This window comes from Plectropomus leopardus, chromosome 6 (genome assembly GCF_026936395.1).
Source record: "Plectropomus leopardus strain MGB_pleo_1.0 chromosome 6, ASM2693639v1, whole genome shotgun sequence".
Classification (NCBI taxonomy): domain Eukaryota; kingdom Metazoa; phylum Chordata; class Actinopteri; order Perciformes; family Serranidae; genus Plectropomus; species Plectropomus leopardus.
In genome coordinates, this window is record NC_142181.1 from 21,111,778 (window position 1) to 21,131,430 (window position 19,653).

Sequence of the window (19,653 nt, forward strand, 5' to 3'; positions counted from 1 at the left end):
TGAGCTGCAGCAGTTGTATGAAAAGGTGGCTGGTGTTACGAAACAAACAATTTCACTCATCCCCTCCTGCTGCCTCTCTGTTAAGGCTGTAACTCATGAGTCATTCACAGATTGAGCCAGTGAGGAGGAACAAAGGGAGATTTCAGGCAGAGATCAGAGCGAGCAGGAGTTAATGAAAAGTCAGAGTGATCACACCATCCTGCTCCCTTTACTGTTTTCTGTACACTTGCTAATGTACATTTGAAGCAATTAAAATTAATTATAGCTTTTAAAATTGTTGATACAAGTCTGTCCATGTGCTGTTTATGTAAAGCTGCTGCAGAGAGTGCTTCTTCATGATCAATATCTGGAAAAAGAGCAAACAAACTGCAGTCACATCTCTTATTTCTGTATGCCTCTCAGTGTGTTTGTGGTGGGTGGATGGATGACTGAGGCGGGCTGACAGGCAGTCTGCCTCTGGCCAACATGTTGCACCACTGTGAACTGCGACAGACACAGACGTTGGTATGGTGTAACCCATTTAGATACAGCCCTACAGGGACACACAGAGTCAGGGAGTCTCCTTAACAAGACCAGCAAATAGGACATTCGTCATCCATCGTGCCTCTGTTTGACAGAATAAGGTAACATTACTGTAGTTGCTGAGACTTATATCTCTTTTTTCTTCTCTTTAACAATATTCGCTCCCCTATATAATGTTACAAACACATTTTCTCTCTGCCTGGCATTTTTTCTAAAATATTTCCTTTTTTTGACAACTCAATTAGTCTCTGCTCTCTTCTTACCTGCCTTTTTAAAATGCTTTTTCTCCCATTACTTCTTCCCATTTTGTGCTTTGTATAATTTAGCCTGCTGCTGGAAGAGTCACTTAGCGTTCAATAACAACTTCTCACTGAACATATTTAAACTTGCTGTGATCTACACACGACACCAGTTTTAACAGAAGTAAACTAAAAAACAACAAAAAAACAGACTGTAAACATGCTCCATAACATACAAGTCCAGCACTGGAAAAGTTGTTTGAGCAAAATGTTCATGATACAGGCGGCGTCACTTGAAAACGCAGTCAGATGGAACTTGCTGCCGGTAATGATGGAATTGAAGGAGCCCAAGGGCGCCTATAGGGTGGGTACGATGGCTGGTGGATGGGTCCCACAAACAATGGACTTTCATGTTGAAGTCCAGACTTGGCTTCCATTTTGATTGTGATTTTTTTTCCTACACCTTACCTAAACATAACCATACATGCCAGCATGTTTGCTCGTGGACGTTCCAGTGTAACTTGCCATGTGCTGTTGTTGCCTATACATAACCACATGCAACGTCATCCCAGCATGTGCATTTATTGTCTTTACGGTAGCGGCACATAATTATCAGATACAGAAGGATACCCAACTTGTAATATGCAGACACAGACGTCCACTGACAGAACAGCAACATGTGACAACTTGGTGTGAGATAGATAGTTAGATAGATAGATAGACAGACAGATGCACAAAAAGGAAATATGCAGACAAGTACAGGGGCTCCAAAACTGTATAACAGGAAAAGCTTGCCGTCATCACAACAATGTCAAGAAAGCGAGAAAACACACACGCGTGCATGCACGCACGTACACACACACACACACACACACAAGTCACGCCTGCACAAGCACACCAATACACTCCACTTAAACAAATTCAGCAATGTCAGCAATGGCTACTGAGAGAACGGCAGGACGAGCAGTGCTGAAAGCAACTCCCCTTCACTCTTACCACATACACACACAAAAACACACACACCACCACATCCCCTCAGCCAGCTGCTGCTCCTCAGGCCTGTGAATGTTGAGACAAACAAATAAACAAACAAACAAAGAAACACACACACACACACACACACACACACACACACACATACACGTATACATGCACTTACACTCTGACACGCAGTCAGTCACTCTCACACATGTGACTGGTGCTGCTGTTTGTTTGCTGCTCTCCTATCATGCGTCAGAACCAGAGACAGCCGACCAATCACATGGCAGCTCCTCACTCATAACCACAGCGACCACCGCCTGGTTGGCAGAACTCTGGGTAACCAGGTGGAGCCGCACAGTAAACACCAGCAGCTAGATTACTCTGAATCTAGTGAGTCACCTCTTAATGTCAGTCACTGAAAGAGTTTATTTTGTTTTTAAACTGTTCTTATAAAAGATTTCTATCTCACTTCTGCCATTTGGTTTTACTCATAATCACAGATTAAGGTCAACATGAACCACAATATCCTGATGCTAACCTTGAATATAAATTACCATGTCTAACATTTACTGACAACCCAGAGAAAAGTCATGAGTGAGAAAAATGTAATTGTGCAAATATATTCTCAGAGTAAAATTATTAGATTTACTAAAGAGCCATGTTGATCCCAGTGACTCAAACATTTTTTTGATTTATAAGAAGAACAAGTATTTCAAATGTAATGTGGTCTCAAAGAAGTAAGAGTGAGTACTTTAATTTAAAGTGTTGAAAGACTTTGGGAAAGTTATTTGTTACCATTCAATTAGACATGAATGCTGTGAACCAACTCAACGTAAGAGTCAAGGAAAGATGATGCCGATTTTGCTGAGTTAATATTGAATTCAGCCCAATGTGGAGAATTCAAGTCCAATTTTAGGTGCATTATTAAAATGTAAGGCTGTACATTACATTTCTCTTATTGTCAAGAAAGCCCATCCAAAGACTAAACAGTCCCTCCAGGATTTTACGATTGCAACAGTTAATGTGAATTCAGCCAATCCCCGAGAATTCTGCATGACCTTGCATTTTCGTCCAATCACGGCAACTTTACCACAAATTTGACAATTTAAAAAGGGTAAGATTTTATTACATAGTAGAGCTGTGCACAGCATATTGATTCGCTTAATCCGCCCTCTGTGTTTATTATGAGGCAACTTCTGTGAGCTTTGCAAACATATTCTCACTCTGAACTCGTCACATGGTGCCGCTCTGTCATGACCTTCCGCATCTACCTATAACGTTTTAGGTCCTTGTGTGACAGCTGTTTATGATTTGGCATGCTGTTATGGTGATGTCAACAAATGCACATGGTGGGATGATGCATCCCGTTAAAGTGATGTCACAGCATGCAGAAATCAGCACGGCCCTTATGTTTACACAATGGTTGGGATTAGACCAAAAAATCCATGGATGATTAGGTTTAGGCAAAAGAGGCACATGGTAAGTGGAAACAACCCCACACACATCCACACCAGCCGCATTCCACTTGGAAGTGGAAGGTGGCTTTTGGTGTCATGCTCATATGCTGAAAGCACTGACAGAGCGGCGCTATTTGACAAGTTCAGAATGAGAAGAGGCTGGCTCTGCAGCGGGGATGGAGTCACGCACACAGTGACAGGGCTAACTGTATATCATCACATAGCTAACAGTAGCATCACATAGATAATGTTACCCAAAGGTTATTAATGACAGAGTAGAGCTGTTTCAGGCTGAGATTGTTTGGACCTTTTAATGGCTATGTGTTGGATGTGTTGTGTTGTGGAACAAGAGGAGCATGTGCAGTTGGCATGCTTGCTATGCCTAAAGTCCACGCGGTCACCAAAAATGGGCTGCACACAGATGTCAGCATAGTTTTCAAGTAGACCCTTGTGGACATGGGTGGATGACAACATTTACGTCACTAGGACCAAAGCAGACCAACACAGACGCCGATACTATGAATTTGCCCATATTCTGTGGCAAACACTGATTGCCTATAATGAGAGGCTCAGAATCCCAGATGGCATTGCAACTACTTTTGCAATTTTCACTTGCCCCCACAATTTTATGGCAAAAAAAATCCTGAAAACACTGAGAAATGCATGGCAATGTTTTTAAAAAGCTGCCATGAGATCGGGCATTTCAAATTCGTGGAAGGACTGACTTAGAACCAAAAATTAAGTGATTCTATTAACAAGATTGGCACATGTAGCTAAAGACTGGTGTGTCTTCTTCCTTTACTTCATATACCTCCATTAAAACATATCAATGTGCCACAAGGTTATACATGGTTACACCACCCAGCTGCTGTACACATGCACTATAGAGCTCCAAATGTGTATTAATCTAGTTTAAAATAGTCCCCAATAAATGCAGTATTTTCTCTTGTTTTGTTTGCTAAAACCACAGCGCCCAGCTGTTGTGGGAAATTACTGAGCCTATTTTAAAAATACAACTATATGAGAGCAGTTTTCTTTAAAGATTTCCATCCTCACTAGAAACAGATGGGCTGCGGTGTGAGGCAGATAGGGGAGGGAAGCTGGAAAGTACAGAGAGACGGACAAACAGGCTGTTGGTTTTAGTCGTTTCATGGGATTTGTGTCATTTTTAAACAAAGACAGCCACAAGGGAAACCATAACGTGACAGGAAGCTGTTGGGGTTTAAGGTTAATGATGTGGTACAATGTGGAGCAGACGCCATCAGTCATTAAAATGGTGATGCGTGTCAGCTGGAATATGAATGTAAATATTGCATAAACTGCCCATATAAACATATTAATCAGAGTCAAGCACATACATTAATGTAGTCAGTGTAAACACAGTCATCGGTGACAAAGCAAGAGGTTTCTTTGTGTGTGTGTGTGAGTGCGCATGTGCACACACTCCTGTTTGAAGCAGCAGCGAGGGGCGGGTTTGAGATTAATACAACAACAGGGAAAAGGCCCGGTGATGGTTGCCATGGTAAATATGGCCCCCTGTCGTGTGCTAGCAGTTCCTTCCTCCCCCTCTTCTCCCCTCTCTGTACCACTGCTCTCTACTATTTCTCTATTAAACCACTCTACTGAACTTCCTTGTAATTTCGACCACATCTCCTGTTTTTGCTTACTGCCCCCCCCCTGACAATTCTCCTTTTTCCTTCCTTTTTTCACTCCCCCTCGCTCCTCTCCTCCTTCCCTCCCCCATCCTTTCCTTCACGCCACAGTGGGCTCCCCACAGGCTCCAGACAGGGCCCTGAACGCTGCACAGAACAAGGCGACCTTCAATGCATCATGGCAGGCTGGCACCTACACACAAGCAACGACACAACATCACTGCTGCCCCCGCCGTGACCCAAAACCACAACAACACGCATCAACACAAATGTGTTATAAGACTCCACCGATGTCTTATAAGTGATGTGATAGAACACCTCTATCATATCATTTCTGGATGTCAACGTTCATCATGATCTGCTGCTCAGTCTGCATACTGAGAAAATGCTGTCCCGATAATTACATTTTTACAACCAAGCCGTGAGCAATATATTCATCATTATAGATTTTCTTCTGTCACTTTACACATATTGTCAGTATTTCTAGATATAGTAAATCCTCATACACTCTTTTGTTGTTTTAAATGAAAATACAAAACAATCATAGGACATATTTCATCCTGAGCACTTTCTGAAATACTGAAAATCATGCTTGATGGTAATGAACAGTAACTGATAGAGGATGAAAAATGATTCTCTTCATTCAGTAATTTCACATTATGATATATTTCACATACTCTGTGAACACATACTATATCTGTGATAAAATTTTAAAGGTCCTATGTGTAGAATTTAGGGTGAATTATGTTTTTTTAAGTATGTTTTCTTTAGTGTAAAATGAGAACCATGTTTTCGTTACATCTGAATGAGCTGTTCATATCTTCATATGGAGTGGGTTCTTGTCTACAGAGATCGTTATGTTACACCGCCGTTTTTCTACAGTAGCTTAGAACAGACAAACCAAACACTAGTTCTGCATAGTACGTTTTTGTGACAACCAACATAGTTAGCAGCCCCTCTGCGATGATCAGCGTTGAAAAATCACAGATTTCTTCCACTGTGAAACTGCTTTACACAGTGTTTTTACTGGTTTAAATCTCCAGGTCCATTTGATTAGAGGGGGAGAGACTTATTCATTCTGCTCATACTAAAAACCTCTTGAACATCTGGACTTTAAATTATTAGAGAAAAAAGATAAGCACAAAGGGCTTAGCACCACACTGCTCCTTTAAAAAGGACAGGCTCTGATAGAGTGCTAAATGTAAGCATATTTAGCTTAAAATTAAATGATTAGTCATATTTGAAAAAACTTAAGCGAAATAAAACATCACAGAAACAGTCTGTGAAATCACTGATAAAATGCAGCTCCACTCACCCTGATTTAAGCACGCTTCACCCCATATACTTTAGCTACTGCAATACCCAAGAGCATAGTACAGCATTTCTTAAGACTTCATGTGGTGAAGCCAAGGAATGCAAAATGTTTGTTAACATGACTGAAATTACTGCACACTGAGCTAACATACCATCCTTTCAAGCTAACACACACACGAGCAAAACTACATTATGTCAGTCAATATCAGTCAAAACAAGGAGAGAAATATTGACAAACCTTGTATTTTTATTAGCCAGGTGCTTGTGAAAGACATTTTTTAGTGTTTTCTGAAGCTGACCAAATGATTAACTGAGAAAAAAATCAATAATAAAATAAACCACTGAAAGTTTTTATGAGCTTAATAGGCCTATTTTTGTAGGGACCGCTGCAGGTACTACAGTGATGGAGCAGTAATGAGTTCATCTTTTCTGTGCTCCAGGAGCTCAGTTAACCCTGTATAGTCCCTGTAGTTAAGCTGCCATTAGACACAACCTTACATCACCCTCTGGATGGTTGAGAGGACGTCTTCTCACCTCAGACCCTCTTGTGAAATGTCATAAAACATGACAAGGTGTCACATACATACATAATGTTAACGTATACATTTCCGAACACGAGGCTCTGTGGCTTTATTTACTTATTGTCTTATGATTTCGTCTTTCTGGTGAGCTAATTCCTATAACAACAACAACAACAACAACAACAACAACAACAACAACAATAATAATAATAACAATAATAATAATAATAATAATAACAATAATAATAATAATAATAATACGACTGAAAAATGAAGAAATGCGCTGAAAAGAAATGACACACCGACCATTTGAAATGCTGTTTAAGAGCCTGACAAAGGCATGGCAATGATAAGATTTAAATATGGGCAAAATAATGCACCAATTTGGTCGTCCAGTGTGCACATTTTAAATGTGTACATTTCAATTACCCTCAGTATTTAAAACAGCTCATGGTACCGTTTCCCTTGAATTATCATTTGGAAATTATAAACCTTCTTCTAAATAGAATAATCTACCTGTTAATATTCGATCCATATGATCTTGCCCTTTGTTTAAAAATGCCCTGTCTTTGTATGATGGGATCAGCGGTGCATGCCCATAATAGCACGTTTATTAATTAGTTTAATTAGGTTTTATAACTTTAATAATTAATGCTAACACTGACACTGTCTATATCTGAAGTATGTTCTCTTGATTTTGTATGTCTTATTACTTGATATCTTTTGTTTTGTTTTTGTTGTTGTCAGGTTTTAGTCTTTTTTGTGTTGTTTGGTTGTCATTGCTGTCTCTTTGTTTAGTTTTGTCATATTTGGTATTGTTTTATTATCATGTTATATTTTTCTGTTAAATGTCATGTTTAATTGTGCTTATATTTTATTATTTTTGTTGAGGACCCCCTTAAAAACAAGATAGCAAATCTCAAGGGGTTAATCCCGGGCGTATGTCTAGGGTGGTCTGGGCCTGAAATCTGATTGGCCACTGATCGGTTATCTGCCCAGTCAGTCTGAACTGTTCGATGAGAAACCGAATTTTCTTTTATAGATGCAATTTAGTCTTAAACCTGAGAGGCAGTAATGTGCCAGCATGGTGTCTAGCCTGACTAATTTTTCATTAAAAAAAATAAATGTATACAACTGTGAAAAAGTTTATTCACATAGACTTATTCATTTTAATTTTGCTGGCACTTTATTCTTGCTATTGTACTATTTACTTTTGGAGGAATAATTTCTTTAACAAAATATGGAAGCGTTATTTTACATTTGTGTGGTGTCACTCTGTTGTGTGGTGCTTGGTCTATTTATCTTTTAAACTAATTATAAAAAAGGACTGTAAGACACTGTAATGCTAGTAATCAAAGTAGGTATGGGTAGTAGAGGCAAAAATGACAAATTAAAGCTATGCCGACGCATGTGTCTGCAGTGGCACTCATACTTCATGCCACCCCTGGATAAGTCAGTGCCCCACTTGAGCCACCCTAGTACAAAAAAAAAAAGTCTAAACACGCCACTGGTTATTCCTAATAAAGAATATCTTATAAATAGGCATGTCAATGACACGATTTAATTGTGGGCTAAATAATGCAGTAATTTGGTCGGAGAGTGCGCGCACATCCATCTATATTCTGCATTAAATCAGCACCAAGAAGACACACTGTGATCTATTCCTGTAGTGTTATTTTCTATTTTATCTGCCTCTGCACAAACCCAGCACCTGCAGAAATAACCACAGCCTACGAGCTTGTGTGGACCCGATGAACCGGAGCGAACAATGGTGTCAGCAGTCCTCCTGAAGGTCTGGGTGTTTTTGTGGGGGTGTACCGGCGTGCAGCTCACCTGTGAGGCTGTCGTAGCACTCGATCTCGGTGCTCTCCACGGCTCTCCGCTGCTCCTCGGTCAGCTTGGCGGCGGCTTGGTTCAGCAGGTTGACCTCGGAGCCCGTCGTCCCGTCGACAACATGCACCCCTTTGAGTTGCAGCAGCGCCCGGTGGTACTTGCCGATCGCTTCCCGAAATTTCTTCTCCTTGTAGCAGCGGTGACCCTCCGCCTTGAAGTCGATGGCTTTCTGGATCTTCGCCTCCATCTCCATTTCAGCCGAGCCGGCTCGGTACCCACCGCCTCCTCCTCCGTCTCCTCCGGCGGCCGCTGCCAGGCTCCGGCCGCCGGTCTCAGGGTAGCTTTTGAGGCTCTTTATCGGGTGCTGTTTGGCTTCCATGTCTCTCAGTGAGAGCGGCGGCAGCGGGCCATGGTGCTCGGACACGAAGGTGTGTTTCTGCGGGGAGGACCGGAGCAGCGTGCTGTGCATAAAGGATGCGGGATGGAGCGGCAGAGGCGGCGGAGCAGTTGGCGGCACCGGGGAGACGACGAGCCTCGGAAAACAGCCAACAAAACTGCTTCAGAGACGTCTCCGCTTTGTCTGCTTTTCCTAAACAATAAATATTAATAAAATTTAAAGGATTTTTGCAGTTAAAAACATAGAAATCAGGCTAAAACAGCCAGTTGAAACATCCTGAAATTTCCCAACCGTCGAAAAAAAACCCCTGACTCCTCGCGGTGGTTCTCTCGCGGAAGGATGCTCGAGTGGATTTCTATGGTTGCAAGCTCCGAGGCACGCGCAGCTTCAGCACCACAAACAGCGCACACACGACAACCTCTACCGCACAGCATTGTGGGAGAGAAAAAAAGAGAAGTCGTGAGGCGTTACTGCAGTCCAGATTTTACATGGCAAAAACCGGAGAAACGTGCAGAAATATGATGACACGATCTTTTATTGCCAAAAAAATCACTGCACTTTGGCAAAGTGGTGTATGAATTTTATAATTATACGCATAGTTGCCCATACATAATGTCTTATTAGCATATTTATTAGACTGTTAGGCACAGGCTGCATCAGTACCCTCCCATTTACTATATTTAAATGATTAATTAGGGTGAATTCAGGTAATGTGGGACACTTTTTGGCATATGCCGCCAGAAGGTTTACCAAAAATGTTAAGTGGTAAAGTGATGTTTCAATAAATAATGTGAGGCTTTGTTGACATTTTAATCTAGGAATAAAATGTGAATGCAAATTCGTTTAGAAGCTTAACACCTTTAAACATACAATGACCCCCTCCCAGGCTGCATGTTCAGGTAATGTGGAGAAATACAGGCTTCTTGGGCACTTGGTAAATGCAAAACCTTTTTAAAACAAGAAACAACCACGTAATTCAATTTAGAAGGAGAAACTATCATTTTAAAATGACCAGCGAAAGGTAATACAGGCCATTTCTATTTAAACAATGTAATATAGTTGACACAATGATACAGTTATACCATGCAACCAACTGATGATAATATTTCTTGATCATCATGTCATTTCACTTCTGTCAACATGTTAATCATGTCATCATGTAAAATAAATCCAATTTCAATAATAATGGCTGTGGTAGGGGGAAACACTGATTGTCAAAGTTGTTCATCAACTTAACCTAAATGATTGCCCTTCCTATATGTAGGTAAACTAAACTAGATTTGGGCAACTGTCTCTATTTAATTGAAGTTCATATAATACTGGGTGCAAATGTGTAAGGGTGGTGGATAGAGTTATTGTGTGTTACTCAAGGGCATGCTGATGACAATTGATTATATTATAGTTAAAAGGCATAAATAAAACATGGTGTCCCACTGTCCTTAACATTTGAGGTATGTGGGATAGTGACATAAAACATGTTTTTACAAAAACAAAGCATTGTTTTACAAAATTATTTGTGAGTTTCAAGTAGTGGTTTAACCACTTCATTATGATCCAGTAGTATGGGTTGTCCCTTAATTAACAGCCTTTCCATTAACAGCCTTATCAATGAGAAATAATGTCTTAAGCTGCTGAACTTATCATGTGCTCACACTGCACAGACTACCTTTTTATACAGACCATGCTCACTCTGGTAATGTCAGACTAATCCAAACCATTGATTCATTGCAATTAGTATTACAGCAACAACTCATGATCAGTTTTGGTGATTGGCTGTTCCTTTTGCACATATCAAATCATTAAAATGTTTATCTGTCCCACATTACTTGATGTCCCACCTTACACGAACTCCCTCATATCCTCCTGATATGTTGCACATTACGTCACTCCCTTTGTTTGGAAGAGGGCAGTCTTCGTAAACAACTACAATAAAAAAACAATCGGATTCAGGCAGCTTTTACTTCAATTTATATCCCCTCTTTAGATATACAATTATCTTTAAAGGGGAGTGCCTGATGACTTCAGTTGATAAGGTTTTCAAGGAGATGGAGACGGACAGCAGGAGGCTGCAGAGGAGGAGCAGGAGGAGAGCGACCTCAAGGGGACACAGTCTTAATTACACTTAACCTGCAGCACAGCCAATCATTTCACAGATTACACATTCTTCTCTCTTCAGTTGTGTGATTTCTGCAAGGTTGTTACCTTGATTCCTTGCATAATCTCTGAGGTGTGATTCATCTGGTTCGTGCGGAGGAAAGCCTCACATGAGGCTCACTCAGTGCGGGCGATCCTCTCGCTGAGTCATGCAAACATCTGTAGTCTCTCAGCAGTATTTGCTCCTTGCTTTGTGGAGAGTGGTCACACGGTGTATCAGCTCCTCCTGATTTTAACAAGCATACAAATAATAATTCATTAGCCTACAGTGAAATTTAAGATACATGCAGGTGTTTGAGTAAAACTAAAAGGACCATACTGCTTGTCTATCAATGCTGTCAAGATGTAAAAAAAAAAACAAAAAAACAAGCTGATTCAACATAAAATAAATTTTAACCTGGCTGCCTAAAAATGTTGGGTAAGGCAGGCTAAGAAAATTCAGTTGTTTACATGAGTTCCTTAACCCTTTAAAACCTGGGCGAATTGGCTTGATTTCTTTCAAAACTTTGGGAAGAAGGTAATCAGCAGCTTAAGAAATTACCAAAATAAAACCAGACAACATTGTGTATACATAAAAATAAAGTTGGCTAAACTAAGCAACTTGTTGAATTAGCTAGCTTATCTTTTTCAGGTATAGTTAATCTTACTTGCAATCTTAAGTTCATACATCACACCATAAATAGTAGACTGAAAAAAATGATCAGTAATGTCATTCTGTATTTCTATTACAACAATGTGAGCTTTTAACTCCCTCTGAAAATGCCACCATATTGCCAAATTCAGAATTGATACTGGACAATCCTCTGAGCGAATTATTTAAAAATGCCCATGAATTGTTTACTGTAGACTCATCCAATATAAATATAACATTACAAGGCTGAAAAAAAGAATATGTGCAGTCTAGCTACTTCTTTTAAGGTTGTCTGTTTAATGTTAGCTGTGTTAACTGTAGTGGCCTTGCTAAAAATCAATGTTTGTTCAGTTACTAAAACTGCTGCTGCAGGATTTACCATGAAAGTCCTTTGAAGCACATCTGGTTTCACTGTTCAACACTTAAACCAATCTTGCCATAAACAGAAGAAGAGTTAAAGCTTCCTAACTTGGGAATTTCTGGTACAACATGACATTTTTTGTAACACATGGTGCTGTAGGAAGTGATCAGCCATTGCTGACTGTATGGGGTTGCCTATGCACTTTTGCAGGGGTCATACACACACACACACACACACACACACACACACACACACACACACACACACACACACACACACACATTCCTGTATGGGCATTGAAGTGAGGTCCAGATAGGTTCAGATCAGGAGTGAGGTCCACCCTTTCTGCTATATTTAGAGACAACTTGATACTACATTTAAACACTAGGTGGCCCCCTAACCCCAGTTTCCACATCAGCTTTATAAAAAGCACAAAGGAAAAATATTTGTGAAAAAGTTTGGTACCACTTGATTGAGGACCTTTTCATGGCTGGTTCAGTTTCTGATCAGGTTTCATTAATTTGTGTTTTTTGCTTGTAGTTCCCATTTGTTCCCATTTTATGTTTTACTATGGACAAAACTAATACTAATACTAATACAGAATATCAAAAATTAATGCTGTATCCCTCCATCAGACTTGTATAAAAAACTACAGTTGTACTTAAACTGCACAAATATTGCTCTGCCTAAGTGTGATACACATTATTATTATTATTATTATTATTATTATTATTATTATTATTATTATTATTATTATTATATCACACAATTTACAAAAAACTGCCAAAATGTCAATATCCGTTGACAGAACTCAGTTTATTTAAATTGAGACATTGCTGATGCTTGGGAAGTGAAGTGCAGTAGGTGCATTAAAGTGCAATCACCTTGAGTTTACTGTAAACCAAAAAATACAGAAAACGCAACGAAAATATAAAAGTGTAAACAAATAAACGAAAAGCACTTTACTTCATCCACTTCTAACCAACTTCAGATAATTAACAGGTTTTTTTTTAACATCACTAGCCAGCTACTGCCTTAACCATACAGTAATACGTCTTCATTAAAGTTGCCATGAACAGACCTTTAGTCCAGTCTTTCAGTCAGGCTACCTGCGTGAGTATTACTACTCACCTGAGTGCCACAACATAAACATAACAAAATAACAGTGAACAGTAATAGAATGTTAAGCGCAAGTACCCTGAATTTTCATTCAATCACAGTACTTGGTAGGATGCAAGTAACATTTCAAACCAGCAACTGTCTCAAACATTAAGACTTTGAACAATAAAGTCGTAACACAATTTGCAAGGTCTTCAATACTCAAGTTTGCGCATCGCAGATCTTCGGTTGAAGGTGACGATTGCATTGTAAACAAAGTTCTTGATGTCCTTCCATGATCTCTGACTCAGGGCTGCTTCTGCATTTTTGGCCCGCATGCAGTCTTCTTTGCAGGGAACTCTGAGTTCCCTGATGTTTTTCTTCAGATGTTTGTGAATGGCTTCTTTTTCTTCCTTAGTCCATGGTCTCCGTGCTGTTACTTTAGGCAGCTCTACAAATGACAAAGATAATGATGCAGATTTTGTAATGTTCAATAATTAGATTACAGTACAGATTTCTTGACTTAGCTCATGCACAGCTTGCAGACAATCACAGAGAGCACTTAATGGTTGCTGTGTATATGCCTTTGTGCCCAGTCTGGAAGAAGTCTGGAAGAACTCACCCTTGTCTTTCACTTTCTTCTTCATTTTCTTCTGTGAAAGTCTCTTTTCTACAACAACAATAATTAATAGTATTGGTGAAATCTCAAATATAATGGATATTAAATATGCTACTTTTCAAGTGCCAACATTAAAATCTGACAACCAAGACCTCATTAACAGCTAACTCTTCGATTTCTTAAGTAAAACTTGTAAGCTTTAGCACTCTTGAACATAAAAAAAATAGTTCTTGCTAATGTACATCACCAAGGAATAATTAAGTCAATAAAAAGACACTGACCCATCGTGAAGCCGATTTGCTTCATTCACAGTCATCTTGATCAGTTTTATTCTGTTTAGCTGTTCATTAACTACTGTTGATTTCTCCCTTTGTCTTCAGGGTGTTCTTTTTGTGACAACTGCCAGTCACTTGATGCTCGACCTACCTGAGTTACTACTCCATATTGCACACTAGGCACAGGATGATATGAAAATTTCATGTTGCCATTCCCCTGTCCTACATAATAGCCATTATTATTCTGATAACCAAAATATTCTAGAAACTTAAAAATAAAAACTAATGTCACTAAAACATACTGGAATCACTTTAATTATTAAACAAATATTTTTATTCCATCACAAAGGACTAAGTTAAAAACAAAAAAGAAGCATGTTAAATCAGTAATCAATAATCATAAGGTCTTCCTGCACTAATAAAGGGTGAATACATGGTGGTAACTTAATCTCCCTGTTGTTCTTTCGTTTGGATCTGTTGTATTTACACACATCTAATTTAACTTGCTTTTGTGCAGCTGAGTCTTCACTTGTCATGGTGATAGACAGACAAATCAACACAAATTAGAAAACTATACAGAACCGCAAGTCAGCGAGCTAGACTGCATTTTAGAGTCCTTCATGTGAAGATATTTAAGATTTTCTGGACTCATCATTACCCCAAAATAAAAATTCAACATGACCGAATTACTGTTTTTTATTGTGATCTGGGATTGAATCTTTTATCAAACCATCTCTCTCCAGAATACATTTACAGTACTGGTCCAGTGGCCTACTCTTTTGCCAAATTTTCTATTGTGTCTCCCAACCATAGCATTTTACTCATGTTACCTGTATAGGCCTTTAAGAGACTTTAAACTAGCTTCAATCTTTTCAGACTTTGTCAGTCTACAGGCCTTCTGGTTTGCCCCTATTTACTGCCTATCTGTTGCCAACCTGCTTTCTGTATGCAGACAGAGAAATCACTGTTTTTAATACACTGCCCCTGTAATCAAAAAAATGCCACATCATAACCTGAATGAAATTATGATTAACACTGATGAAATGGTGAGCAGTACTTGATACACTGTATATTTATCTTTTAATTATGTGTTGAAATTGAAAAAAAAAAATCAGATGGGCCCTTTAACAGAGGATAGGAGATTTTGTAAATACCAACGTTGCTCTCTACAATAAACTTTCATTATTAAAGCCACATAACTTACCATCTGTATTTGAATTGCCGTCTTCACTGCTCTGGTCTAGTGTCTTTTCAGGGCAGAAGTCAAAACCTCCATCTGAAAAACAAGTGCAACCAGAGTATAATACAGTGTTGGAAAGGAAGACATGATGAAAGCATGCAAGTCTATTTGCAAATTGGACTATGATTATTATGATCTTGTCTGTGAAGATTCTCAGTCATCCAGGTCATGGTATTCGTTAGCAAGGGTTATCGTAGGCAACTGGAAGCTTCTTCACTTCACCAGAGCTTGAGAAGCTTCTTGGATGAGAGGTGAAACATCTTCAAGAACTCTATCAAGTCCAGTTGCCTACGATAACAGTTGCTACGGATTATGATCATTAGTGCTGTGGTTCCCAAAGTGAAGGGCACACGGTGAGGCTAAATGAATGAGGTATGAGTCTGCAGTTGTAGCAAAGCATGGAAAATTCATTTGTGACAGGCCTCCAGGGTAAATGTAAAGCAGATGACAAATCTACATTTTATTTGTTTATTTGGATGGGACAGCACATCAAACATGCCAACTAACAGAACAAATATAAATCTACAGAAGGGGGACCCTATAGAAAAAAAAAAGTTTGGGTATCACTGCATTAGACAGAGGACGACACCAGCTGCTGATTACCACTGTGTAGCAAAAGCCTGCTATGGTTGCAATATTTGCAGAGCTCTGTCATAACACTAACACAGTATTTATCACAATTCCTGACTTCCTAATTAAGTTATTACAAAATCCCAATCAAAGCTGGCAAACAGTCATATAAAAGGACATAATGATAGTTTTGAAGGATAATTGAAAGTATTTACCCTTTTCTTTCTCTGCCTTCTTCCGTTTCTGTCTTTTCTTCTGTGTAGGCCTCACACTTGGGCTTTCTCCTGGGCTCCGATCTGCAGACAAATAGATCCTGTTACTTAGTGAGACATGAGATATAACCGATAAAAAGTCACTGTTTTCAAGTGCTGGCATTAAAAAATAATGCAGTTTATTTACAGAGTTTTTTTTGTTTTTCAGGGTACTTGGACCTTTCAGAAAATCACCATAGGAAACAACACAAAAAATATACAACACACCATTATTTGACTTAGAACAGCTATAAATTGTACTCAAACTAAAGGGTAAAATGATGAGAAGTATTGCACAAAGACTTGGGGTGTAAAGTAGTAACCTACTTGTCCTTTTAATACTGATACTTTCACATTCAAATTCTACCATTTAAAACAAATACCAGGATCCTTTTGGTGAGAAGGCAGGAGTATACAAACAACAACCATTCAACTTACCATCCTCAAAGCATGGGGCAGATTTCTTTCTTGGTGAGAAAAGGTCAGAAAATCCATCTGAAAAAAAGGGAAAAGAGTGACATATGTGACACCTCTAGATCCAGAGGATATTTGGATGATTTTAGGGCTGTTGCATCAACTACTCTTCTGTTTTCTCTCCTCACATGGCAACAGTTTCAAAAATATATGTGTCTCTCCACTGCAGAGACAAGAGTTTGATACAAGAGCCATATTTTCAGCAGTGAAATACTCCTTTAAGAGAACTGAAGGCATATAACTGTTTCTAGAAATCAATAACATGGAGTTTACAAAGTTTTGTATTGAAATGTTTAAAATGGACAGCAACTGTTTTTTTAGAAAAACCTACCATCATCCACCTCTCTGGCCCCTTTTTCTGCTTTTTGTGGGACAGAAGACGATGTGGGAATTTCAACTGTGAAAGAAAACAAAGGTCAAAAATATTATTGCTCTAATCCTCAAGTATAAAAACTGCTGTTGATTAAAATAATTTTATTTTTCCAGGCTGTAGTGACCAAGAACAAAAACACTGGAGTCTACTTCTCTCCTTCAGCTATAGTGGGAACCATTCATTTTGCCCTGACAGTGAAAGTCAAATAAAGTGTGCTAAAAGGACCAAGGTTTTTACATTCATCTATTAGCTCTTTATATCAGGCAACAACATCATCTGATCTAATTCACATTTATATTTAATATTTGGAATCTCAGTATGGAGTGGAAATGTTGGCAAGCTCACGTCCATCAGCTGCCACAAAACTGCTGTCAGCGCTCTGTATACTCAAGAGGATATTTAAGACTTCATTTTAACTTGCCATCTACATCTGAACTCCCATCCTCATCGCAGGGTCGAAGTCTCTTTCGGAGGGGGGAGAGGTGTGAGCATCCATCTGAATAATGAGAAAACAGAAAATGAGACCTCATATTGTAAAATGTCAGAAAGAAAAAGAGTCAAAGCAGGCTACTACATCTGCAAAGAGTTAAGATGTGTTTATACACCATTTCAATAAAACTGCTTTGCCATTAAATCCTCATAGAGACTGGTATAATGTCTGTATTGTACAGATTTTGTTGACACTTTCATAGAGCAGTTATTTCAGTTCTGCGTTTCATCATTAACATCATGATGGTGTTTTACTGGACTACATTATATTTAAAAATGTTTTTAATCTGTTCTGTATGTAAACAGGGAGGACAAAACATTCACCTAAATAATCTAGTGCAGTACAACAGCACCTTTAACTATGACCTTAATAAATAATATCTAACTAAACTTAAAGATTTCAACAGAATGTGATGAGCTATTATAGACTGATGTAGCGGCTGGGATGTTGTAGTCAATTACAATAAACTTAACAAGTGAACCTAAACATACAGGGAGTCACTGAGAAAAGACGCAGGATACAAGTTACAATCACTTTCACTACTATTGTAACCTTGCATTATTGTTTTAATACATTTATTTGTCTATAAAATGAATGAAAATATTGAATATGCCCAAAAGATATTTAGTTTATATAAACCAGAGAGAGGCATTAGATCCTCACATCTGAGAAGCTGGAACCAGCAAATGTGTTAAAGGATGAATCAATAAAATCAAAATGGTTGCAGATGAAATTATTAACTCTTAGGAGATCCTAGGGACATTTTGTACCATTCAGTTTTTTATTTTGAAGCCATTTTGGCTGTGTTGAATGAATATACCTCAAATTTGTTAGAGGATATTGATTTTTTTTTGTTTTTTAAATTTAGAATTATCATCTCAGTTTCTTACATGAGCCTAAAATGACTAAGCTACACAAAAATTGACATATTTGTTTTGAAAACCATTAAAAAAAAATCCATTTTTGATCCCACATTTATTTTAACAAACTAATGCATTTGTTTGTTAAGATTTCATTTTGGACTACTAGCTTTCAATTTTGATTTTTTATGTTTGTCCACCAGATGGCTAAACTTTTTCCCATTCAAACCATGTAGCAAAAATCCTTATTTTTTATTTGTTCATGCTCAGGTTGTTTATGCACTGCAAGAAATACATCAAAATCAATGTTGCTGCCAATCATTGACCCATCTCAGGGCCTAATAATAAACAAATACTCCTTGAAACATATTTTATGGAAATTATTTTAGGTTTTTTTTTTCCAATTAAAAATCCCCCAAAATATGATTATTTGATATGTGTATTTCAGGCCGAAGTAGTCTAAAGACTGACTCGTTTAAAGTAGAAATATATTAAATTAAATCACAACTTTGGGAAGCTGACATTTTTTGTCATTAGGGTCAAATGAGTTAGTTTCTTAAAGGATCTCTTAAGGGTTAATTAACTAATAACTGCAGTTGTAATACAGACATGTTTAAAATGGACAGAATTTTCATTCTTACCATCATCTTCCTCTCTGCCTGGGTTTTTTTCATTCTGTGGGACAATGTCAGAGCTTGATGTGGGAATTTCATCTGTGAAAGATGACAAAGGTAAAATTCATTCTATGACAACAGTGAATATTATATAAATGACAGTGATATTGTCCAGCTGGTTTAGACTGTACAAATAAATAAGTCACTAGCAGGGCTTGACATTAACACCCGCCAACCCGCCAAATGTGGGTGAATTTCAGCCGTGGCGGGTAACACGGCCACTCCAACTAGCCACTTTGGCGGGTAGAATTCTATATATTGTAGTTTTCTCAAATGGTATCTGAAATAATAAACGAATTGCAATGTGAGACTACGACACTACAACTCCCATGAGCACTGCCTGCGCACAGTGTTTGCTCATTGGTCCATTCGTGACCGACATCACTTTAGACAGGCGGTCCCTGTGGAGAACACAGTTGTGAAGCTGTGGGGCGGTAACAGGTACGTTTGAGATGAACTGCGCTTCGCCTGGCGAGTAGACGAGATCAGGCGGCCGCAGCAGGAGGTGGAGACAAAAAGCTGCAGTCAAGTCGGACAGTTTTCAGCAGACTTCAGAGAACATATAGGAAGAGATGCTAACATCCTGTTAGATCACCTGTATGTTACCTGTAGTCTGCAGACCACGCAGAAGAGATAAAGTTTGTTCTCGATCGCTGATTGAAGTTAA

At 38.7% G+C, this 19,653-nt stretch overlaps 1 protein-coding gene and 1 long non-coding RNA gene across 2 annotated transcripts in view; both read right to left on the reverse strand.

Moving 5' to 3' along the window:
- Positions 1-12,233, reverse strand: part of ttc9b (tetratricopeptide repeat domain 9B) — a 40,013-nt gene extending 27,780 nt beyond the window's left edge. The window contains exons 1-3 of the mRNA XM_042486478.2: positions 12,081-12,233; positions 11,119-11,296; positions 8,520-9,108 (exon numbers count right to left, since the gene is read on the reverse strand). Of these exons, the coding sequence (XP_042342412.1) occupies positions 8,520-8,988 (469 nt within the window). The 5' untranslated portion in view covers positions 8,989-9,108; positions 11,119-11,296; positions 12,081-12,233. The remainder of the gene's footprint in view (positions 1-8,519; positions 9,109-11,118; positions 11,297-12,080) is intronic.
- A 792-nt stretch (positions 12,234-13,025) lies between these two features.
- Positions 13,026-17,119, reverse strand: LOC148189363 (uncharacterized). The gene is made up of 6 exons (XR_015776722.1): positions 16,921-17,119; positions 16,554-16,610; positions 16,080-16,160; positions 15,259-15,330; positions 13,783-13,830; positions 13,026-13,611 (listed from the first exon to the last, which is right to left on the reverse strand). It is a non-coding gene; the product is annotated as an uncharacterized LOC148189363 (long non-coding RNA).
- Positions 17,120-19,653: the final 2,534 nt, after the last annotated feature.